Here is a 24,437-nt window from a genome sequence, read left to right as displayed (position 1 = left end):
TGGGAATCCATCCTTGGAAGTCCACTTCTTTTTCCGCAATCCGTTAGCATCAAACACATTAGTGTTCCTTGGCTAACTTTGCCACTTGGATTCTTTCCAATGGATTCCACGGCCCTATCTTGGGCACTTGTCTTTTGCTCCTATCCTTGGATTGTTGCACCAAGCAACATAGGATCGCTACCTCCATTTTTGAGGTTTCCTTTCAGTTCCATGGCAAACACTTTGCTTTGCCAAGTCCAGAGGGTGTTCACCCCTAGTACGTCTCTTTAACATTTTCTGTCGTGGGCTCTATCCACGGCCCAACTTTTTGAGACCCTCCCTTGGATCTTTTATAGAGACTACTTTCCTTGGACTTACTATGCCATAGCATTGACATAGCTCATTTCCCTTAGGTGTTCTTCTCATTTGGTCACCTCAACCAAGCCACACCTTTATCAATAATTCAAATCAACACTTTGAACTAGGAATCATATTCCTTAACCCAAACAAAGACTTTGTCCTTGTTTAGCCACAAGATCACCTAGTGATCTTATCTTGACCCCTTAATAGGTCTATCAATAGGGACTAAGTCTTCTAGACCCTTCTAAGTTGTTGACTATGACCCCGGGGGCATCCCCCACACTTGGCGGTGCGCCCAAGCCAGCCCTTCCGGCCAAGGATCCATAGCAACTGAGATTGGGTGTCCCCATCTCATTCACCACGTCCTTGGTGCCCTTTGCACCAAAGTGTTCAAGTTAGATATGCTGAGCTTTCACTCTAAGCAATCTAACTGTGCATCACGACTCTGAGGCATCCCTCACTTGGCGGTGTGCCCAAACCAGTCTCCCCACTGAGAGTCCATGACCACCGAAAAATGAGTGTCCTCATATTCCAAACCATCACCACGCCCTAGTGAGTTGGGACTCGAACCCAAGCACTAGAGGGTCGAGACTCGAACCCAACCTCCGTATATGCATCTACGGACGGCATCACCCAGGATGCCTGGCATGACTCCCCACGCCGGTGCACCAACTTATACTCAAAGCGCGCTATATATCACAGCTTAGAAACCTAATTCCCCCACATTGCCAAGTCCTCTCACTTGACAAGTCTGTGATCATGCATGGACTCCTCCATGCTTGGCCCCATGGCCCACCCTTTTTGAAGTTATCACCTTCAACTAGGGTATTTGTTCCCCTGACTTGCCAATCTCGCTTTGGCAAGTCCTCCGACCACTGTAACATGGTTCCTGCACAAGCGTGAAAGCCCTTGATCATCGACTTTCGTTCAAAGCCCTCTCTTTGAACACTCGGGAGCTACTTCCCTAACCTTGATAGTCTTGCCTCATGGCAAGCTTCAAGACCACGCTTCTGCTGTGCCACTCTAATTTCGCGCGTGCTTTGAACCATTTACACTTGGCCTTTTTAGGTACTAAGCTACCTAGAATCATCTTTGGGAACCTTGAAGGAACTCTGTCCCTTAGCTTGCTAAGGCCTCCCTTTTTGCAAGCTTTCCAATTACCATATAGTCTAACATGGACAATTCCGTATTTTAGACTCTCCATGGCATCACGGTTGCTAGCGGCAACACCCTCCACTTGATTCTCCACTCCCAGCTGGCATAACCAACCTTGGTTATGCCCTTCGATTCCTATGGTTTGGTTCTACCCCCATACTTCTTGCTTTTGGCTTCACACCTTTCCTTCGGTCATTCTCCTCCAGACCAAGAAGATAGCTTTGCACTTTCTATCATGCCTTAGCAAGTATTCTTAGGGATGAACCTACCCGATAGCCTAGGGAGTGGTTCCTCAATCCAGGTATGCTCACCCTATAATCCCACACACCGAGATTACGTTGTTACTTATGGGCCTTTACATGCCCATCGCTAGCCTTACCAAAATTCCATTTTTGGCTTTGTCCAATTCGAGTAGACAGTCTTCTCCTGTCTCTGCCACCTTGGACATTTGGATAGCACCTTCTATCCATCATTCGCTAGGGACTTAGTCCCTTGGGCCTTATCTATTGCCCTTGCGACATCAAACACCACCTCCTAGTGTTCTAGAGTGTTTAGGTGTCCCAATGACGGCTTCCTTGACAATGAGTATTTCCTTTCATGATATTGACTTACTATATCACAACATAAGCAACTTATCCCCCATAAGGGTATATCCAATTTCCTTATGCCATTAAGAAGGCTTGGGTAGTTACCTTCTACCCATTTAACCAATTATTTGCACCTCTTGCTTAGTTGCCTCATAGTTGTCAAGTCCTACAACTCATTGCTGGTGCTTCCACACCTCCATCATTATCTGGGTCACCACACTCCAACTGCATGCTCTGCAGCTTAGGCTATGCCATTCCTATTTCCATTGGGATTCCTTTGGCAAGGGGTTCTCATGAACCCACCAACATAGCCTCAAGGTATCACACCTTGGCACATTTGGTGTCTCCACACCATTGGCTCCACGAGCCTACCTCTATGACACTTCTTCTTTGTGTCTAAGTCTTTGCCAAGACCAATACCGCTCTTTCTCATGCCAACCATCCATCAACACTACACCATAGAGGTCACACACAACTTTGTTTCAAAGTTGTTTTCTTTTTGGGAACACCCTTCCCATGACTTTAGCATGGCACATTTTGCCATCGATGAGATACCCTTTGTTCTCATCCTTGGATCCTATGATCCCCCCTATCCTTCGTGGGGTACCACACACTTCAGTCCAAATGCTTCCATCAGTCCTTTAGGACCATTCCTTGACTCTACTTGAGTCATCCAGCAGTTTTGGACTTGGTTAATCCATAGACCCGTAAGGTCCTACTTGTCGGGCACTAGCTCACTGGAATACACTTCTTGCATTCATGTCCTCACTCACAAGGACTATTTTCACAAATGTTACTCTGACACTTGATTTTATTCTTTGGGGCAACCTTTGCCCCTTAGGACTACTTGTCCATGTGATGAGAATACCAACTCATCTCTAAGTACACCCCCCAACTCCTTGGGTTGTTCAGCATTTATTAAAGGTAGCCCTGGCTACCATTTCAAGGACTAGCGTCTTCTTCCGTATTTGACCTCCCACCCAAAGTCCCTTTGTCAGTTCCTACTATGTCCCTTTTTGCCCCTGGCCGTGTTTGCCAACACTGCCACTGGATCGAGGCCCACAAGCCCAACCACTAAGTCCCATGATCCCCTGGGACTTCCTCACCACACGACTGTGTCCTTGGTCACTACCCCAGAGGACTGCTCCTCTTCCTTTCCACAGTCTAGGCCTTTGGGACAACATTTCGGAACACCGTGGCCTTATGCGAGCCACCTGGGTACTCTCCCCGCCTTTCGCCATTAGGTGCTCTAGCCATGGGCTTAGAGCGAGGTTCCGTTGAGCCACGTCTGGTATCCAAGTAGGTAGTGCCACCCACACTTGGACTGGGAGCATCGGCCAGTCGATCTCCAAGGGGAACTAGAGCCGGCTCTTGAACACTTCACCAAGCTACCCCGCTTGTCGATCCGTATTCACTCTAGTCTTGGACTTCCCAGTGGTCAGTTCATCACCCAACACTGGGTCTGGCCTCCCTGGGCCAAACTGGCCTTTCCTGGCCAAACTGGCTCCACTGCAGTCCTCCCCCTTACTATACTTTTGGAGCTCACCAAACCCCCTAGGGTCTAGGAGACGAACACTTTGGGCTTTCACTCTCTCAGACTCGAACTCGGACTCAGACTCGGACTCGGACTTGGACTCGAACTCGGACTCGAACTCGAACTCGGGCTCGAACTCGGTCTCAGCCTTGGCCTCGGTCTCGGTCCCGGTCCCGGTCTTGGTCCCAGTCTTGATCTCGGTCCCGGTCCCGGTCTCGGTCCCGATGTCGGTCTTGACCTCGGACTCCATCTCGGGTCCTTCTCGGACTCCATCTCGGACTCTATCTCGGACTCCATCTCGGTCCATCTCAGACTCCATCTCGGACTCCATCTCGGACTCCATCTCGGACTCCGTCTCGGTCCATCTCAAACTCCATCTCGGGTCCATCTCGGACTCCGTCTCGGTCCACCTTGGACTCCACCTCGGACTCCATCTCGGGTCCATCTCGGACTCCATCTCAGACTCCATCTCGGGTCCATCTCGGACTCCGTCTCGGTCCACCTCGGACTCCATCTCGGACACATCCACGTGTCATGTGTTGGTCCTTTTTGGGTCCCTTTTTGGAGCCTTGCTTATTGCTCGCTTTGTGCTCGCTCCTTGAGCACTTTGTTGGGAGTTCCACTCCCGCTCTCGACCTTCCAAGTTAGAGCTTTTAGTCCAAATGTGTTACACTCGTTTGGCTTTCACTTCGGCCACTACCACGTGGCACCCTTTCCAGCTCCACTTCGGGGCCTAGGGATTTTGTGTCTCACAGTAATAGCCAAAGTAGAAGCCATGTTTGGACTAAAAGCTCCAACTTCAATAGTCAAGAGTGGGAGTGAAACTCTCAACAAAGTGTTTAAGGAACGAGCACGAAGCAAGCAATAAGTGAGTCTTTAGAAAAGGGATACAAAAGGACTAACACATGATATGTGGAAATGTTGAGGTAAAGTCTAAGATATACCCAAAAAGGAGTCCAAGATGGACCCAAGAAGGAGTATGAGATGGAGTCCAACATGGACTCAAGATGGAGTCTGAGATGGATCCAAGATGGAGTTCAAAATAGAGTTCGAGAGGGACTCGAGATAGAGTCTGAGATGGACTCGAGATGGAGTCCAAGATGGAGTTTGAAAAGGGATGGAGTATAAGATGGATATGAGATGGAGTCTGAGATGGACTTGAGATAGGGTCCAAGGTCAAGACTGAGATTGAGACCATAACCGAGACCAAGACCGAGGCCAAGACTAAGGCTAAGACCAAGTTCAAAACCAAGTCCGAGTCCGAGTTCAAGTCTAGGGGTGAAAGCCTAAAGCATTCGTCTCCCAAACCCTGAGGGGTTTGGTGAGCTCCAAAAGTATAGTAGGGGGAGGACTCTAGTGGAGCCAGTTTAGCTCAGAAAGGCCAATATGACCAAGGACAGTTATACCCACATGTTGAGTGATGATATAACTATTAAGGAGTCCAAGGCAAAAGTGAATATGGACAAACAAGATAACTTAGTGAAGTGTTCAAGAGCTAACTCTAGCTCCCCCAGAAGATCGAATAGTCGATGCTCCCAATCCAAGTGTGAATGGCACTACCTACTTGGATACCTGGTGTGGCTTATCAGAACCTCACTCTAGCCACATATCTAGGGCACATAAAGGTGGAAGGTGGGGAGAGTACCCACAAGGCTCGTGTAGGGCCACGATGTTCGCATAAGGCCATGGTGTTTCGAAATGTCATCCCAAAATCCTAGACTATAAAAAAGAAGAAGAGTAATCCTCTAATGACCAAGGATACAGTCATATGGTGAGAAAGTTTTAAAGGACAATGGGATTTAGTCAGGCCTTGGGCTTTGACCTAGTGGCAGCGTTGATGAGCATGGGAATGAAGAGGGATTTGGTGAGGATGGAAGAAAGGACATTATGAAAGGGTATTCCCCATGTCTTTAGGCATCTTAAGGGTGTTAAGGTGTGGTCAAGGGATGACCACTCAAAGATGGATGACCCAATCTTTGAGAGATAAAATTGTGATGCAAGTGGTCTTGGACTACTGATGTGACAAGGGTGAATAAGTAGGGCCAAAACAAAATTATATATTGATGGTACCTTTGGGTGTTGGTTATGGGATTGAACATATGAAGCACTTGGACTAAATGCAAAAGCTAAATGGCATAGATGCCATCCATAGGGCTAACATATCCCCAAGTCCTAAATAAGACTTATGGAAGTTGTGAGTGAGACTCCTTTAAATGGTCAAAGGTGTGGTTAAGTGACTAAAGTAAAATGGAAAATTTAATCGCTTATAGATTTATTCTCACAATAACACCATTTGAATTCAACAAAGTTGTTCATAGTGGCTTGACTACACCTTAGACGAGTGTCCAAAATTTGAAAAAATAGATTTCGAGAGAGGGGTAGATAAATATGACTTAAAGGTAAGTAAAGGACATAAGGGAAATGTTGGCAAAGGTAACAACAAAGGGGAATAAAAAGGTATTGAGGAAGAAGGGAATTGATATTTTGGAAGGCTCAAAGACCACACAAAAAAAAAGAGTGATATCAAAAAAGATCAACACAAAGTGGGAAGCAATGAAGGAGTTCCTTGAGATGATAAGGACTAAATTTATGAAAAACAACCTCTAAAACTATGGAGCACACCTTGTACTATGTGTGCTACCTCATAATGAGAAAGAAAATATAGAGGGCAAAAGTGCATATATGACCTCATCAACCACTTAGTAGCTATGGCAGAAAAGATAGTGGATGATGACAGATGGATTGCAATATTTTATGTGAGAACTGGCTGCCAACAATTTACAAAGAGTGTCACTGGCGGTATATAAAAATCCATTGATCATACACAATTCTGAATGACTTTCCATTTAACTACACAATTGATGGACTTGGCAAAACAAAGGTTTACACAATCATAAGTTCTCTCAATATTAACAAAAATCATTGCAAAAATCAACAATGAAAATGTCTTTGGCAAGACCAAAGGCCTCACCTCCAAGATTCACTACAATGAATCTTGGGACCTCAATGACGACTACTTTGAATTTATTGAGGAAAATATAAAGCCACTTTATGACAATAACACCAACATGGTCAGAAGGTTAGAGATAAATCCAAACTTCCTTGACTTTCTCATGCATTGCACAACACCTAAAAAAGAGATTGTTTTAGACATTTTTAGTGGCATAAGAGAGCCCTTCTTGCAGCTGCCAACAATGGCCATTATGTACTATCATTGGAACAAGATCAGGAAATTGTAGGCTATATTAAAAAAAATATGGCTAGAAGATTAAGAAACTCCAGTGCCACAACTAAAGGGGAAGAAAGTGATAAAGGCACAACAGAAGGAACAGTTTTTCAACCTCAAATTGGTAGAGGAAAATCCATTAGAGGACTCTGTTTAAAATAACATATGTATGTCTTTTGACTAATATAAAGTAATAAATTTCTAAATACTATAAAGCAAACATTATGAAGTACTTATATTAAATGAAAGCAAACCCACACTATAGAATGAAACTTGAAAGCTAACCCACACTATACATATGAAAATCCACTCTTATATTACATTAATTCTTCATCTTCATCTTCTTCCACATCAACTTCATAATAGTAGTCACCTCAAAATTATATATGTTGGAAGACAATCACACTCTACACATTCAGTACCAAAAATGTTCATCACGTAACGAGATGGCCTTGCCTTGTTGAAAAATTACTTATTCTTGGGAGACAAGATTTTGGCATCAAAAAACAAAGGCTTTGGAGACAAAGCTTTTGGAGACAAAGTCTTTGGAGACAAAGGCTTTGGAGACAGATGATTTGGAGGTGCACATAAAGAAGTATTTTTTTAAATTGAAGAATTTGGGGGTGGCAAATCCCATCCATGTGAAGAAGGTTGGAGTGGCCATGGTAAAGAGGAAGGGACCACTCTAGAAATGGCAGGGCTGACCAATCCAGAATGTATGCTGATAAAGAAGAAGACCTAAGCTCCAGCAAAGAAGGAGCTATAACTAGAACAAATAAACCTTGAACACTAAAAATGTGTTATGTAAAGTTGTGAGTCATCCTTAAATAGTAAAGAATCATTGGAAAACAAAATCAAATCCACCAAGATAACCAAACAAAGGCATTTATAGCCTAAACCTATATATGTAACATCCAAAACACTAGTTGTCAATGGTACATAAGACAGTCAAAGTTTAAATAAATTTAATATTTATAGAGTAATATGCTTTTAATGTTACTAAATTCTAAAATATGCATTATATTTATCATCACATATTTCAAATAAATTCTAATATTAAATGTATATTCAGTCGTGTGGTGATGTGCCGGACTGCGGGCACAAAAAACCGTTAAAAGGGAAATCCTCCTTGGTGTTCATTTGGGGTTCCTTGCAAGCTGCAATTCTTGCTGTGCCTCACAGGTATCCCCAAGGTGGCAGCCATGACTTATAAATGCGGAAAGCTCTTGGGAGACATGAGCACTTTGTCTTGGCAGCTCTATAAGGCCAAACAATTAGCATAAGGTTTGCATTTTTTCCATGAAGTTTGTGACTAACCGCCATTCTCTCCTGCAGTTGTTCGAGCTACTGTCAATGCCAGACATCCCAAGCTAGTTTCCTGTAGCAACTCATTCATCAGGTGAGACAATTACTTATAGAGAACTCATTTTGCGTGTTGCACTGTGGATCTCTCACTGCCGATGGTGGAATTTACAACGAGCTCATGAGAGCACGAGAGCCTAAGTTGCTGTGAGAAGCACGATGCATTGAAGGTAAGCAAATCTACATTCTTCTCACTCCTTGCTCCAATATTTGCTTCCAGATTTGCATCAAGAGTGCTTCGTCCGTTGAACCAGCTGAAAAGATCTAGACCGTGCATTAAAAAACACTGAACAATCTGAGTATAAAATCTGGGCTGTTGTATTAATTAAATCGAAGCCATCGATCTAAAATGACCTCAACCGTCCCATATTTAACTGGCAATTAACTGATCATGTGTCATAGGTAACTAGGTGGTCTATGCATCCTCTTCATTGTCTTCACCATCTCCATTATCTATATTATCATCATGAACGTAAAGGCTTTCAACTCGCAAGAATCAGAAGGGAGCCATCTTTTGTCACCGTGTACACCTCCTTTTTGCTTGTATCACAAGTTAGTCCAATACCATCCCGTGTGAAGATACTAGACAGACTTGAAAGGGGAGCAGGATTCTCATTGATATGAGTCTTGTCATAGGAGGGCTCAACTGAAGGGCCCTGAGGAGTGGACCCCTAGTGCAGGGAATCCACTGCCTATGGAGGTTGTACCGTCAGCCTCTGTTTCTTAACACTCTTTTTCAAGAGGCTGGGCAAATGCTGGGCCGCAAGAATTGCATCACCATCTGGAGACATGCATATAAGCATCCGGAGCTGGCAGGATAAGCATCCGGTGGCACTGGTCGACCTGGACAGAGACATCTACACAGGGACAGGGCAACGCGCGAAGTTCTCGGGAATCGCCTCATGGCGAGAAAGATATCATTCCTCTTGGGAATCTCCTCATGGCCCAGGGGCTTTTGTGCACGCCAAAGAAGAGTGCAGCGGCTCTCCAAGTAGGTTGCAGCTTGATCCTTGATGTACTTGGGCATCCACAGGACATGGAATCCGCTTGAGTGACACTCATATCCATGGCGGTCACAACCATAGCCACTTCCATACCCGATGGTGCAAGTATGGCGCCACTTCATCATGGCATTATTGGCTATGGTTGTGCATGTACCCAGGGCACAGTCATAGCCAATCATCACACACGGCCAGTTCCAGGCTTGATCAACGAAAGGTATGGACATCAGAAAGTTTCTGAATGTTTGATCTTTCAACACAGTTTGTAGAAGTAACAGATTGCCTAGAAGGGTCCTTTGGTTAGTCATTCCAGCATGGTCCAGTATTTTATTTTTGCCCATGCTCTTATTTTGATATTTACAGCTCGAGCTCTCTATCTCTCAAGCACAGGACTTTTGATACAAACCAAAACCTTGTTTTTCTTTGTCTAGGGTCTCTCTGAGTGCCATGCAAAGACGAGCAGGCCATGGCTATGTATAACAACGCTCTCTAAGTAGCTCTCAAAGGCATGCTCTAGCGGCAGCAAAGCTTTCTCGGTTGGCAGTGCTGTGGTTGGGGCCGTATAGTTTCTTGGCCTCATCCACGAAGAGGAAGCGCAAAGACAGGGCTGCATACTTCCAGGCCTTGTCCTACAGATTTGTAAGTCCTCTCTTTTTCATACTCTTACAAAGATTCAACAGCTTAAACTCCTGCCAAGCACCTCTAGTCTAGTATATCAGCACATTGATCATGTGCTTCCTCGTCCACAATCCATGCTCACAAGCCCTTGTGCAATGAACCCTGCTAAACTGTGAGAAGGAAGTCTAGCTGGAATCAATAGCAATAGCTAGGAGCATGACAAAGAGTGTAGAGATCCATTGTGATATATAATTAAAAATATTTATTTTATTTTAGTATAAACTAAGCTGTAGTGTAGAAACATATTTTGTGCATTTTAACTTCTATAAGATAGAAATCTTATAGTAAACATGTAAATCCATATGTCCAAATGGACAAGCCCTTGTGCAATGAACCCTGCTAGACTGTGAGAAGGAAGTCTAGCTGGAATCAATAGCAATAGCTAGGAGCGTGACTGATTGTAGACTGATTGTAGAACTGAACAGCTAATGAAGCCTTTTCACAGTGACACTTACTCTTAAAATTAAAGGTGAAATTTAAGGAAATTTTGCTTCACATAAACCTTTAGGCTAAGTAACAATACTTAAGGGCACTCACCATTAACTTAGAATTTTTACATTAGAAGATTTTAACTTAATTTAAAATTTTAATGTTATTCTTTTCACATCAATATTGCAGGATTTAGCCGTGGTGGCCATTGGCACTGAAAGAATAAAGATCTCTATGGAAGAGGAAGGATTCCATAAGCAAGAAATCATGAAAATTTCCAGGAATTGAGAGTTTTACCTTGTGTGAGAAGGGGAAGTTTCCATGGATGGGCCACAATCCCTTGCGAGCATAACAATCTGCTGGGCAGATCTGCCCCATGGTCCCCAGCAACAGCACCACTTGTCTGTGAGCACATCAGTGTGTTGGTGATGGGAGAAATGCATAATACAATACCCCCCTCTCTTATGTGGCTGCTCCATGCCATGCTCCTTGCACTTTTTGTCTAACCTCATGCTGAATAACGACATGATCTCCACCTGTAACAGTGTCACTGCTACCGATGCCTTGAACTTGTGATTGACGACCAGCTTGAATCTGGCCCGAGTGCTGCAGCAGCATCACAAGTTTGCATTTTTTTCATAAATCCTAATGCTACACCTTAGGATTAAATTATTCCATGAATATTATATAGGGCATTCAAAAAATGCTAATTGTAACATTAGCTTACTTTAATATTAATTTCTGGTGTGAACAAGTTACTATTAAATTTAACAATTAAATCAGAGTTTACAAAATCTAATATAATAGTGTTTGGGGTGAATGAATTACCATTAAATTTACTAATTTAAAAGCCCCCTTACCTTTTAATTTATCTTTTTTTTTTAAGGAGGACTTAATTCGCACATATTTCCCTTATCCTTACCATTAATCTTAAAATTTATGAAATTACATAGAAAGTTAAGTGAACTCTCTAAGGTCACTTAAAGCCCTTTTGCACCAACCTTTATCCTTAAATTTATGAAGTATTGGACCTTAAGTGTTTTAGTGAATTTATATTTGCGCACATGCATTAAGAAAATACTTAGATAATCAAATTAAGTATAATTTTATTTGCACAAACCATTTCATTAAGGTAAGGGTTGATGTCAAAGGTGATTAATTTTTAATCTTTAATTTTTATGTATATTTCTTCTATACTTAAATATTAACAAACCCAGTCTTCTCTGCAGACTTGGCTGCAATAGTTGTCCAGCAAGCTGGAGCTGGTTGACACTTCTCACAACTCTCAGCTCTGCCTTGCAAGATATTCTTCCCTCTTAAGATCAATTAGAGCATGAGTCTCAGCTGAAGTTTAGTTGTGTTCTCGATTCTGCCTTGACATTGGATCATCTTCAAGTAGCTCCACATCTGCTATTTCCTCAGCTGTTGCTTCTTCAATTGCTAATCCCTCAACACTCATCTCTAATCTCCCCAACTTGATGAAAATTATATAAATGCATTCTAGGAATACCTGGATTGGAGCTGAGGTCTTATGTGCTTTAGGCATCCTTGGGTGTGTGTGAATATGAGTGTGGAAGGACGTGAAGGTGGCAACCGTTGTCGGCAAAGAAGCCAAGCATCGAGTTCCAGGAGATGACAGTCCGTGTGCTGTGCGGCATGGTAGGCTAGTTATTTGCTGTAGGAATATGCTATAACACATTAGAGCCGGGAACATGGTGGTGGATGAGGAGTCTCTTCCCCAATATGTTACAACATATTGTCCTAGCACTTGAAGATGAGGATGGAGAGAAGCTTACTTCTCCATCTTATGGAAATTTATCTTTCTTTATTGTAGGAATATGCTATAACACATTAGAGCCGGGAACATGCTGGTGGATGAGGAGTCTCTTCCCCAATATGTTACAACATATTGTCCTAGCACTTGAAGATGAGGATGGAGAGAAGCTTACCTCTCCATCTTATGGAAATTTATCTTTCTTTATTGTAGGAATATGCTATAACACATTAGAGCCGGGAACATGGTGGTGGATGAGGAGTCTCTTCCCCAATATGTTACAACATATTGTCCTAGCACTTGAAGATGAAGATGGAGAGAAGCTTACCTCTCCATCTTATGGAAATTTATCTTTCTTTATCGCTCTCTTTTGTTTTCTTGGATGGAACACTGATGAGAAAGAAGGTCGAGGCTCATAGACTCCCAGCACAGCGATTCACAGTGGCATGGAGGTGGTGATCGTCACAGATCTGCTCCAAGGGGGCTCGAGATCTCTCAGTGCAGGAATATCCGTCGAATATCTGGTGTAAGGGTTTCGAATCGGCACCATTGATCAACAGCCATCCCAGCCGTCTGAAAAAACGTTGGGTAGGAGACTTTGATGGCGTGGCTGCCATGTAGGATACAAGCAAGAGCGTGCAATGCTTCTTCCTTTCGGAGCTTCTTCTTCTGAAGAACTAGGGCTAGCTAGGGTACAATGAAGAGAGGTCGGAACGGTTCATCAAGCACGGAAGACGGCCATGGCGCTGCAGGCACCATACGGCGAGAGAGATCAGTGTGCAAGCCTGAGCGGACGATCTGCGCGTGCAATGGCCGTCCGCCCACCAGATCCCTGCCTGGGATGCATCGCCTCAGCAGCGCGACGTAGCGATCGCTCATCCTCCCGCGCATTTCCAACTGTCGTGCCCTAATTTGGTTTTGATCTACGTCAGCCCTAATTCTGACGAAGAAATAAAAATACAAAATGAAAAAAATCGAGATTACTCGCGAGATCCACTTGTGAATGGGAAGGCTTTTAGCAGTGGTCGCCTGATGTCTGCTCAAGAGCAAATCAATGAACTCCAAGAAGTCCTTGCTCTTTGGTTGAGTGAGTGTGGTAAGGATTAGTAGTAATGCTAGTGCTTTTTAGGTGGGCTGGAATACCAACTTCTCATAATTTAAAGATTACCTCACAAATTGGGATTTTTATAAGATCCCACTTTGTGGGAGTAGTCTTCCCTGTGGAAGATGAACCAACAGCTTCTTTATAGTGCCATACTTGTTCAAACAAAGAGTGGTCTACTTTCAGCTATCCAAGAGAGCCATCTCATTACCCCTGCCTTCTGGAGCTTCTTGGGCGGCCTTGGCCGCCACCTTGGCTTCAACCACGTCCAAGAACATCCTCGCCAGCCGCACAGACTCTGTCCGGTCGGCCTCCCGCAAGTACCCGTCCTTGAACTCGTCCCAAAACTCCATGCCAGGCCGGGGATAGTAAGGATCATTGACAAAGAAGCTGTCGACGAGCGCGTCCACATTGTTGTTGTGAGGCTTGCACTGGTTGAAATCAAAGCAGGCAAACCCGGGGTCGGAGAAGGTCCTCAGCTCGTCACCACCCACGACGAACTCGATGTCGCGACCATCCAGTCCTGGATTAGAGAAGTGCAAAAGTAACACACGAATGAAACAGTACAAAGCTGAAAACACCTGCGAGGTGGTGGATCCTGGCGAGAAGTCTACCCATTTCTTGGGCCAGCAATTCGATCGGCAGCCCCAGCTCCTTGCAACGATTGGCATCCAGCGGGAAGTTATTGGCATTGAAGAATCGAGACGCCAGGCGCTGGCGTTTCGCACCCAAGTAGATCCGTGCGACGAAGGGCTTGGAGTAGCTAGAGTGGAGTGCAGGGAAGAACTTGGCCCTGATGGAATCCGCGAGAGCAGGGGGGACTGGCCAGACTCGCTGCATCGTGTACGCGGCGGGTATATTTGGCAGCAGCGACGAATCCATTCGCAGGCGCTCCGCCAGTGATGCGAAAGAAGGGAAGAATTCGACGGGCTTGGGCACAAGAAAGAGGAGATTCTGCGCGCCCTGGCATGCCTTACTTATCTTTTGGTGATTCTCAAACTCATCGAGCAGCTCGGGAAAGCGGCTGGCATCTGCCAAGCACTTGATCGCCAGGTTGTTCCGCGATTGCCATACGTAAACTGTGGCAAAGCTCCCCGCTCCCAAGCGCACAATCTCAGTAACCTCTTGTGTCATTCTAGGGCTTCTAGAATGAAGAATTAGAAGAGGATTAAAAACCCTTTTCTAGGGTTTTTAATCGTGCTTCATCATCAGCATCAAAGTGATTGCATCAGCCAACGTAGTCCGCGATCACGGACCGCCCCCACTTCCTCGTCGCCAGAAGCAACTCGTTGAGAATGTCTGCGGTGTCGACAAACTCGGCCTGCGATCCCGGGACGCCACCAACCAAGTTTCCGTAGCTAAAGGCTCCGGAGTGCCTGTGACCGTGGATGAGCTCCATGAGCTTCGAATCATTGGTGGCATGAACATGAATCCAATGGCGCCCATCCCATGTGCGTCTTCCATAGACTAGATCTTGTCTTTCTCTTTGCGCCCGGGTCGAAGGCTTAATTGTCCCAAAATCTGGCCTTCAGAGGTGTCGGGGATCTCTCCGGCGTAGACGTGACAGTCAGAGCCGGAGCAAATAGTGCAAGCAGTGACTTTGACCATCACGTCCTTGGGATGAGTGATGAGCGGCTTGGGGACCTTGCATCACCTCCATGCCTGATGTTGCTGGCCTCGTCGAGCCTTGAGCCACAGGGGCCTTCCCAGCTTTCTCATCTAGAGCCTGCGCGATGACGTTCATTATAGTGAGAAGCTTTGAAAAGAACAAAGAGCTAGCGAGCTAATTTCTTGGTTGCCGTAGAGAAACCCGAGCAGATGTCTGGATCGATCGTCCGCTCCATTTTCTCCACTTGTAGCTCTTTGGAATTCGGTTCCTGACATCTTTTCCTTCCCTGGAGAACTCAAAGTGAGCCATTTGCTGGTCCCGAGATATCCTCCGCCCATTCGCGACTCTCCAGATAGTGCAGCGTCCTGGCTTGTGATCCCAGAATGATTCCAGTGTGTCCATGAGCCTCCATGTCTCTTCGTTCGGTTCAATGTTATGTTATGTGAAGGAAGTTGGTTGGCATCCTCTTTGTAGAAATTAGACGTTGGGCAGTGCGTTGTAGACTTTCACGTCACCGCAGGAGCCGTAGTTGGAAATGAGCTTCTCGGCCGAGTGTATGTCTCCCCTCTTGGCGAACACAGGGAGCAAAGCCATCACTGTCTTGTAGAATAGCTTCCGGTCCTTGAAAGGAATCTCGAAAGCTTCGTCCAGCTTCTTGAGCGCGCTTGAGATCTGCGAAGTTTCAACGTAGCCAGTGACCAGAAAGTTGTAGGGAAGAAAGCAGCTCTTGCCGATGTGCTTCTCCATGAGCTTCTCCGCCTGGTCGATCATCTTGAGCCTCACGCAGATTTCCACGATCCAGATGTATGGATTTTGAGGAATCCGTTCGAACTTTTGCAGCACTTCCTCCAGCACCTCATATGCCTTTTCCAAGTCCCCGAACAAACCAAACGACTTGATGGCGGAGATGTAGCTGTTTAAGTCGGGAGCAGCAACTTGTTCGCTCTTGAGCAGCGTCCACATCCTGTCCACCATCTTCCGCTTTCCCAAGAGTGCATAGGAACGCATTATCAGATTGAGTAGCCGTGTGCCTCTTCGAAGTTAGTTCTTTTCAGCTCCGCGTCGAACTCCATCTCAATCTTCTCAAAACTTTCTCAGCACTGGAGAACCAGCCAGTACGTAAAGAGGACCGGCTTCAACCCTTGAACCTGTAGTAAGCATCCCGCAGCTTGTCGTGCTGAGATACATGTGTAGAAACGAGTTCAAGGCGTCGACGGAGAACGAGCCGTTTAGCTCGTCCATCAATCTCTCCGTCGTCCTCTTTCGCAACAGCTGTAAGAAAAGCCATGGTTACCTCCTCTGTCCTCAAACTCTCTGGCATGCTTCTGAACAAAGCCTCGCCTTTTGATGGCCCCAGTTGAAGACATAGCTGTGAGATCTCTTGCATGTATAGCTTCGAGGTCATTTCTACCAGGCGTTCTTCTCTCACGACGTTCATGAACTGCCAAAGAACATAAAATACAACAGTTAGTTCAAACATTCCAAGGAAAAACATTATAGAAAAATCAATGTTTACTTTTAGAGCTTGGACGTTGTGCCTGCAGTGAAGAATCCAACCAGCAGCAACGTCCCGTGACATCACATTTCCATTGGCTATCCAATTCTTGCCTACCTCCGAAGTGTCGGCCTTAGCGTTGAGAATCCCGCATAGGCTCACAAGCTTCTCCTGCTCTGCATTCTCATTGGGTTCCTCTCCCTTGAATTCTCTTTCATCCTGAACTGTTCCGAAACTGATTGTTTGAGACCATATAAAGCTTTCTTGAGGCGACATTGATAACCCTCTGGTTGCTGGACAAAGATTTCTTCATTGAGATCTCCATGCAAGAACTCTGGGCGTACATCCGTCTGATGTACCTCAAGATCATATTGAGCTGCTAAAGCTAGCAAGACTGGCATAGAAGCCATACATACCACAGGTGAGTACGTCTCAGTAAAATCAAGGCCTGGGATCTGTGTAAATCCGCGGACCACATACCTGGCTTTGAACCGAACGACCTGATTAGCCATTTGGTTGACACCACTTGTCTGTCAGCTGGCTTTAGAACGAGCATCCAGGTGTCATTTTGCATGAGGGATTGATACTCGGAGTCCATTGCGGCTCGCTGAGGACCTGTGAGCGCCTCAGACACCGTTCTGGGCGCAAGAACATCATTAGAACCAGCAAAATAAAAACGACTGGACTGTGACCGGAAATATTGCTGACTCTCATTGGCTTCCCGTGCACGTTGAGATGGAAAGAGTGGCCGGCCAGAGCGAGAGTATCCTACAGGTTCGCTGTGAGAGCGAGGTTTCTCAAGTTCTTCAAGATTTAGCCGGTGATAGAGGCGGCTGATTGATTGGTGGAGGAGGTGGAGGAGGAGGCTTTCTTGCTGCTCCCACAGAGGCTGGAAGCACTGGAACGTCTTCAACGAGTCGCCAAGAAGTCTCTTTACATGGAAATATATGTTCAAAGACCTGGAAAATACTGGAAAGGACAAAATTCTGTATGCTTTTGTGCCCTTCCGACAAACACACCCTTGATACTGCGAGATGCAAGCGTCGGCAGTGGATCCAGGTTCTTGGCATAAGCAATACTCGAAGGTGTGCGACAGAAGTCCATAGTTCTTCTGGAGTGGAAAGTGTAGATGTTGGAAGACGATTGCGTAGATAGGCAGCAGTGAGTGGCCCTGTGCCACGTGGCTAGTCCACGTGGAGAGACACGAGTCTTCACCGGTTCACCATGTCACACATATGTACATTTTCCATTCCATATATGCTATGACGGATCTTGGGCTCCATCACACGGTTTCACCTTTCGTTAGATGGTATCGGAGCAATGCCTGGGAGAGCGAGAAGAATACGAAACCGTAGGATCAGGGCGACACTTGCTAGGGTGAATCGGAGCCTCCGTCTACGTAGACAGAGGCGTGCCCTAATCCAAGCGCTCCAGGCCTTGCAAGAGGCATTGGACGACTAAGAACCTGGACCTAGACTTGAACGAGTGGTGGGATTGGGTGTCAGCACCCATGGCAGCCACTGTTCCTACAAATCTGCCTCCAAATCCACCACCTATTTCCCCTCCCATCACAAATTCGACTGTGCCTACAGCGGATATCGTTTCAGTGGACGCAAATCCACCAAAATTTGATGGGAGGAACTGGCGCTTCTGGAAGACAAAATTCGAATCCTATATGGATGAACGAGGCCTCTGGGACATCACCACAGGATGGGAGGCCTAAACCCTAAACCTAGTGCTGATAGAATCAAGCAGCTCGGAAGCGAGCAGATGGTTGAAGGTCTAGACCTGGACCCAAGAGCCGTTCTTCCATTTTGCCAGGGCTGTCAGCTAGGAAAATCTACTCGCCAACCTTTCCCCAAGACTGGAGCATCTCGAGCTACAGAGCTCATGGAACTTGTACACACTGATGTGTGTGGCCCGATGGCCACCACAGCAGTGGGAGGTATCCAATACTTTATCAGTTTCATTGATGACTACAGTCGTCGCACTATGAACTACCCTATGGCTCGCAAATCCCAATCGTTACACTACTTCCAGACTTTCAAGGATATGGGAGAAACACAAACTGGGAAAATGCTTAAGCGATTGAGAAGTGATGGTGGAGGCGAATTCACTTCCAATGCTTTCAACCAGCTGTGTGAGCAAGGAGGGATTGTGCGAGAACTTACAACGCGAGAGACTCCACAACAGAATGGCGTAGCTGAGCGCAAGAATCGCACACTAGTGGAGAGTGCTCGGGCAATGCTACTTTCCAGTGGTTTGCCTCGCAGCTTCTGGTTTCACGCTGTCTTGACGGCGAACTATTTCCAGAACCGGCTCCCCACCTCTGCCCTTGCTGACATCACTCCTGAAGAAGCATGGAGTACAGTTACGCATCTGAGAATATTCGGGTGTGAAGCGTGGGCACACATCCCTGATGGAATGCGCAAGAAATTGGATCCCAAGAGCCCATGTCACACATATGTACATTTTCCATTCCATATATGCTATGACGGATCTTGAGCTCCATCACACGGTTTCACCTTTCGTTAGAGTAACAATATCCTCGCCCTCGCACGAGCAGACTCAACAAGTGTTCGATTCATGCGTTCGGCTCTCTTCTTGTCAGCTCGACTCCTCAGTCTATCATCATCTCAGTCTCCTCGCCGGGCTCCACAAACCTCTCTGCATTCTCTCCTTGAGTTCTTTCGGAGTTTTGCCCGCAGCAATGTAGACTTTGAGCAGCTAGTTGTAGACAGGGGCCTCTCCAAACAGGGAGCTGTAGTGACCCATCACCTTCTCGGCTTCGTCCACGTCTCTCCTCAAGGCCAGAGCCGCTAGCAAACCCATCACGGACTTGTACTCCAGCTTTGTTGGTCCCTTCTTCACGTTCTTTGCATCGCCTTTCAAAAGGTAGCCCGCAACGAGAGGCTCATAACACCAAAACCTGTCTCCTTGTCCTTGAGGAGTTTCTCCGCCTCGTCCATCAACCCGGCCCTCGCATAAACATCGACCATAGCAGCGTATGGATTGTGCTTGCGATTCGGGAAGCTCCAGCAGCTCCTGGAAGACCTTCTCCGCACGGGAAACATCACTAGCCGTTCCGAATGCTTTCATGGCCGTCACGTAGCAGGCCCTTGGCCTGCCTCCGCTAGAGCGTTTGGTATACTTATATTACGCCAGAAACAGAATCACCCTCCTCACATTTCTATAAAGACTTTGATGTAACCATCCTCTTTGTTGAAGAGCTGATCCTGTGAGTGACCATGAAGCTCGGATCAAACTTTGCACTCTTGACATGACCCAAGGTGGAAGAATTTACCACATTTGTGAGAAATGATAGTTGGAAGCATAATTGCGTGTTAAAAGCTAAAGCTCGTCGGGACAAAACGTAAAAAATGATTCGCAACGTATTCTAATCTAGGACTATGTTCTCTCTTGTTCTTTAATTGGTTGCTGCAAGGATGGTTTTCCGCAAAGACTTAAGATCAAACGTAATAGCCTTCCCATCTAGCGCTGGAATGCTGCCATCTCCCAAGCTAGCCAAGTCCACAGCAATCGATAGCTCAGGTGAATCATCAACGATGTCAAACTCTTCAATAAGACTCGACCAACATGTCTTCTTGAGCACCACTGTCTTGATCCTCTCCTGGCCAGATCCTCTAGAAATCGACACACCAAGAGCCATGACTGCAAATCCTGGGCAAGTCCAGTCGTGGAGCGATCGTCTCAGCGCTGCCATGCTCTCGTTGTGGCATGCCACCTCGGCCACCAGTGCTGGGCAGTGATGATCGCGAGCGAGCAAGAGACTGAAATCCGGCTCCTTGATCACGCCTGGAAGATCCACCGTCGCCGCCCCAGACTGGGCTAATTCATCCTCCAGACCATTCTCTATGGCATACGCGCCGATCTTGGCATCAAACCATCGACTGGCTCTCTCGTGCGCTCGGCTGGGATCGCCATACAAGAACACCTGGGATGTGCTCTTGTTGTAGCTCAAGCGCCATGGATCCTCTTCCCGCGATCGAATTTCCTTGTAAACGTTCTCCCTGATTCCAGATGCTACTGTAAAAGGCCCCTGCCCGTACTCACCTCTCTTCACCGAAGACTTGTAAGCCGTTATGGCGGCCTCCAGCCCTGCATCAAAAGCCCTCTTCGTTGCCGCTCTCGCCATAGCTTTGCCGCGCAAGAACCCTAATCCTGTCAAAGCTTTTGGGCTTAGAATCTTTTGCTAAATTCGAATTTAAATTCTTGGCGCGGGAGATTAGGGCTATGGAGCTTCTAATCGTCGTCGATACCAGGACGTAAGGTCCATGCCTGTCGGGATTAGACTCGAGCAGGAATTTCACTAATCGCTCCACTCGATCGACATCCCTGTAGATCTTGCAAGCTCCAAGGAGAATTCCCCATTCCGTGGCATCGGGCAAGAAGGGCATTGCTTTGATCAGCTCCTCCGCCTCGTCAAGCTTCCCAGCGCGGCTGAGAAGATCCACAATGCAGCCGTAGTGATCCCTCTCCGCAACTATACTGTGATCGTACGTCATGGATACGAAGTGATCCCGAGCCAGGATCAAGACTCCAATGTGTATACAAGCCCCCAAAACGCTCATGAATGTCAGCGCGTCGGGGATAAATCCCTCCATGATCATCGCAGAGAGAAAGTTCAAGGCTTGGAATGCATGGCCATTCTCCGCAAAGGCGCCCAAGAGAATGTTCCACGATATAAAGTTTCGTTCTGGCAATGCACCGAAGTATTGCCTCGTTTCCTCCAAATACCCTTTGCAAGAAAATGCGGTTAAGACAGTGTTCCACGACACAAGATTATTCCCTGGCATCTTTTCAAAGATGTCTTTACATTCTTCTAAACAGCCCTGGACGGCAAATCCAGAAAGGATTGTGTTCCAAGACACTATGCTTAGATCTGGCATTTTGTGGAATATACCTTTTGCGCTTTCCAAATCCCCTACCTCGGCAAATGCTGCTAACATGGCATTCCACGAGACATTTGTTCGCTGGGGCATCTTGTCAAAATAGTTTTTAGCACCGTTGATCTCCGATGCTTGGGCATGAGCGGTGATCATAGCCGTCCAAGAGGTCACATCGGGAACTTTAGCAAAGATCTCCTTTGCCTTCTCAAGATTCCCTGCCCGAGCATATCCTGCCAATAGAGAACTCCACGTAAAAGAATCTTTCTCGGGCATGGAGCTTAGCAAATCCAGCATGGCAGCAATATTCCCGTCCTGGGAATATCCAGCAAGCAAAGAGTTCCACGCAACGAGGTCCACCAGAGGCATTCTGGAAAATATTCCCCGTGCCTGCTCTAGATGCCCATGATGGGTATATGCCGCAAGAATCGCCGTCCACGATACCACGTTTCTTTCTGGCATGGAATCGAACGCGTGCCTCGATGACGCGAGATGCCCGCCCTGGGAATATACTGTGATGAGCGCAGTCCAAGATACCACGCTCCACTGGGGCATTCGATCGAATAGAGCCCTAGCGACGGCCATCGAGAGGAAAGCGCTGTTTGCGTAGCCTGTGAGGATCGTGTTCCAGTGCACGACGTCGCGGATTCCATCCGGCATTGCATCGAAGATGTGCCTGGCATCATCGAGCTGCTGCTGCTGGGCGTAGATCGAGATCATAATGCTCCAGGAGAAGCGGTTCTTGGAATGAATTTTGCGGAAGAAGAGCTCCTCGGCATCGCACACGCTGCCGCATTTGCCATACATCTGGAGCAGCAGATTGGCGAGGTATTTGTCCTGCTCCAGGCCGATGGATGCGATCTGGGAGTGGAGGAGCCGGCCCTGTGCTAGATCGCGCGCGGCGGTGCATCGCTTGAGCAGCTGGAGCAGCGATTCTCTCAGGCATTCCGATGATTTATTGCTTAGCATTCAAGCATCTTGAGAAATTGGAGTCTAGGGCTTTGGCGTCCTTGATAGAAGGTGCTATAAAAAAATGATGATTGAAGCCTTAGATGATGATTCTAATGTAATGTGTGCTGCATAGATCATCTTGTAGTGGAGCCTAATGTTCTTGCTGCAAGATCATTGTTCCTTTTGAAACATTTAGTATGTAGTTTCAATTATTGATGAACATCACATTTAAATTACATCAAATTAATTCATTAATTACTATTGAAGTTTTCAAATTTTCTGAGAAGTATAATGCTCCAAAGAATTTTTTGTTATCTCCAACATATTAAATATAAAATACTCACTTATATTTGTGTTTTAAATTTAAAAATGTATTTTCAAAGCTTCTATAATGCTGATTTATACATATTTTTTAAAAAATAGTTGTTTGTATTTATTTTATTGTCCATTCACTTTTGAGTAAATTTAATTATTAATGTGATTAAGTTTAATTAATTTTAAGAAAACTCAAGAAAAACAAAATATCAAGTTTACAAGAATTTATATATTATTTTAAGCCAAAAAAATACTTTAAGTTTTATTCATCTATGTTAGAAATTCAACATTAATTTTACACTAATATAGTATTATCAAAATAACTTACAGATAATTCTGGATAAAATTGGAAAGTATTTGAGTTTTTTAATGATAGAAATTCATAAATTCAAATTATTAAAAATAGTAGTTTAATTTTTTTAATATATTCAACTTATGACATACGTGATTTTTTTTATCAACCATTTTTTTATATTGATGCCATCATATAATGTAGCAATAGTAAAACTTGTTGAAATATGATGATCCTCAATTTTATTTTCCTAGTTGTTTCTCAATATTGGATTAAATTGACAAAATGATAAATACTAACTCTTAAAGAATAACTTGGTACTTTTTGTTATAGTTAGATGCTATTTTAAAAATATTAAAATAATTATTTTGTATATTAATTGATAAATATGAATGAATGAGTCTAACAAATAACATTTAATAATATTGGGAATCCTAAAGCATATACAAAAAGCTTAATTAGGCATTGCAATAACACTAGTAACATTTATTGGCCATTTTTCTTTTAGGTAACTCAAATGAACTTTTATCTCATCATTTTGTTGTCAAAGTAAATCTTATTGAAAAATTGAATCACATTGTGTAATTAAAGTTTGATTCATTGTCTCTTTACCAAAAGAAGAAGAAATTCTAAATAAGCTACTTCTTGTAAGAATATGTTCTTAAAAAGTCATAAATAAGACCTTAAAATCCTATTTTTCCTTTACCTACAAAGCAAAAACATAACATTTCATGTGTCTATATAAAAACTTAATAAATACCTCCTATTTTGTCAAATTATCAAAGAGAATCATGAGATTGCATTGGGGAAAACATTTAAATCATACAAGGCTAAATTCCTAGTGTCTTCTAGATTCTCCTTTATTAGTCATTTGATATCACTAACATCCATTTCTTGATGCTAGGAGGATATATTGACTATAATAAAAAACAGTTACAATATTTTAGGGATTGTAGACTCTATTTTTAGGGTTATTGGCACTAACATTTATGTTTATAAGAGTATTGAATAATCACAAATATTACTAGAAGTTTGTATATACTTTTTAAACTACTTTATAACTTTGAAACAACTGTGCTTTTAAAGGTAAAGAGGCTTCAAACATTACTTTTACATCACTAAATGGAGCTATATGCCAAGGAAATAATAATCTTCTCCTTCTCTTTGTTGAAGGCAAAGCCTAAAACTGCTAACAGTTAATACTTTTGCTAAGGTGTGGGAGATGTATAAAATGTCTAGATTGGTGAGATCTATTTTCTTTAGATACACTCCATATATAGATAGTTATTTTAAATCTATACACTAGCTTTTTGTGTTGACAACCTTTAGCTAAAATGAAGTAAAAAGATACACTCTATATTTGATGTGTGTAAAAAGATATACTTTGTGTTTGTGTGTGACCAAGATGAAAATATTTTAAAGAGGAATATATACTTAATTATAGACCATGATTTTAACCATTATTGAATTTTTCCCTAAAGAGCTTCATACATAAGATGACTTTTAAAATGACAAAAAAAGAGGTAAATTTTCTTTTAGTGTGATATTATATCTCTCAATTTAGTTTAATATGTTTTATAGCTTGAATTAGGGAAGAATCTAGAGTAAATAGATTAGAATTACAACACAATATGGTAAAAAGTCATAAAATTTAAAGAACTTGTGAATTTATATATTGTAG

General features: G+C 44.5%; 3 protein-coding genes across 3 annotated transcripts; all 3 read right to left on the bottom strand.

The window, feature by feature from the left end:
* Positions 1-13,369: 13,369 nt before the first annotated feature.
* On the bottom strand, positions 13,370-14,321 carry LOC112344998. Its single transcript, XM_024670771.1, has 2 exons — positions 13,802-14,321; positions 13,370-13,710 (listed from the first exon to the last, which is right to left on the bottom strand). Exons 1-2 carry the CDS (start codon positions 14,319-14,321, stop codon positions 13,370-13,372), a joined length of 861 nt encoding a protein of 286 aa, XP_024526539.1.
* A 940-nt stretch (positions 14,322-15,261) lies between these two features.
* On the bottom strand, positions 15,262-16,481 carry LOC9634960 (pentatricopeptide repeat-containing protein At1g80270, mitochondrial). The gene is made up of 2 exons (XM_024670638.1): positions 16,313-16,481; positions 15,262-16,237 (listed from the first exon to the last, which is right to left on the bottom strand). Exon 2 carries the CDS (start codon positions 15,802-15,804, stop codon positions 15,274-15,276), a length of 531 nt encoding a protein of 176 aa, XP_024526406.1. The 5' UTR covers positions 15,805-16,237; positions 16,313-16,481; the 3' UTR covers positions 15,262-15,273.
* Positions 16,482-19,613: 3,132 nt separating this feature from the next.
* Positions 19,614-22,181, bottom strand: LOC112345020 (pentatricopeptide repeat-containing protein At1g62260, mitochondrial-like). Its single transcript, XM_024670893.1, has one exon. The coding sequence runs from the start codon at positions 22,165-22,167 to the stop codon at positions 20,416-20,418; it is 1,752 nt and encodes a 583-aa protein (XP_024526661.1). The 5' UTR covers positions 22,168-22,181; the 3' UTR covers positions 19,614-20,415.
* Positions 22,182-24,437: the final 2,256 nt, after the last annotated feature.

The sequence above is a fragment of the Selaginella moellendorffii genome, unplaced genomic scaffold (assembly GCF_000143415.4).
Source record: "Selaginella moellendorffii unplaced genomic scaffold, v1.0 SELMOscaffold_6, whole genome shotgun sequence".
NCBI lineage: Eukaryota > Viridiplantae > Streptophyta > Lycopodiopsida > Selaginellales > Selaginellaceae > Selaginella > Selaginella moellendorffii.
The sequence above is the reverse complement of the archived record's forward strand: the minus strand, read 5'-3'. Positions and strand labels throughout refer to the sequence as shown.

Excerpts from the sequence above, each read along its gene's own strand:
- LOC112344998 (XM_024670771.1), bottom strand. The coding sequence starts at position 14,321 with ATGACACAAGAGGTTACTGAGATTGTGCGCTTGGGAGCGGGGAGCTTT. Across the intron at positions 13,711-13,801 it reads ATTGCTGGCCCAAGAAATGG|GACTGGATGGTCGCGACATC; the intron begins GTAGACTTCTCG and ends TCTCTAATCCAG.
- LOC9634960 (XM_024670638.1), bottom strand. The coding sequence starts at position 15,804 with ATGCGTTCCTATGCACTCTTGGGAAAGCGGAAGATGGTGGACAGGATG.
- LOC112345020 (XM_024670893.1), bottom strand. The coding sequence starts at position 22,167 with ATGCTAAGCAATAAATCATCGGAATGCCTGAGAGAATCGCTGCTCCAG.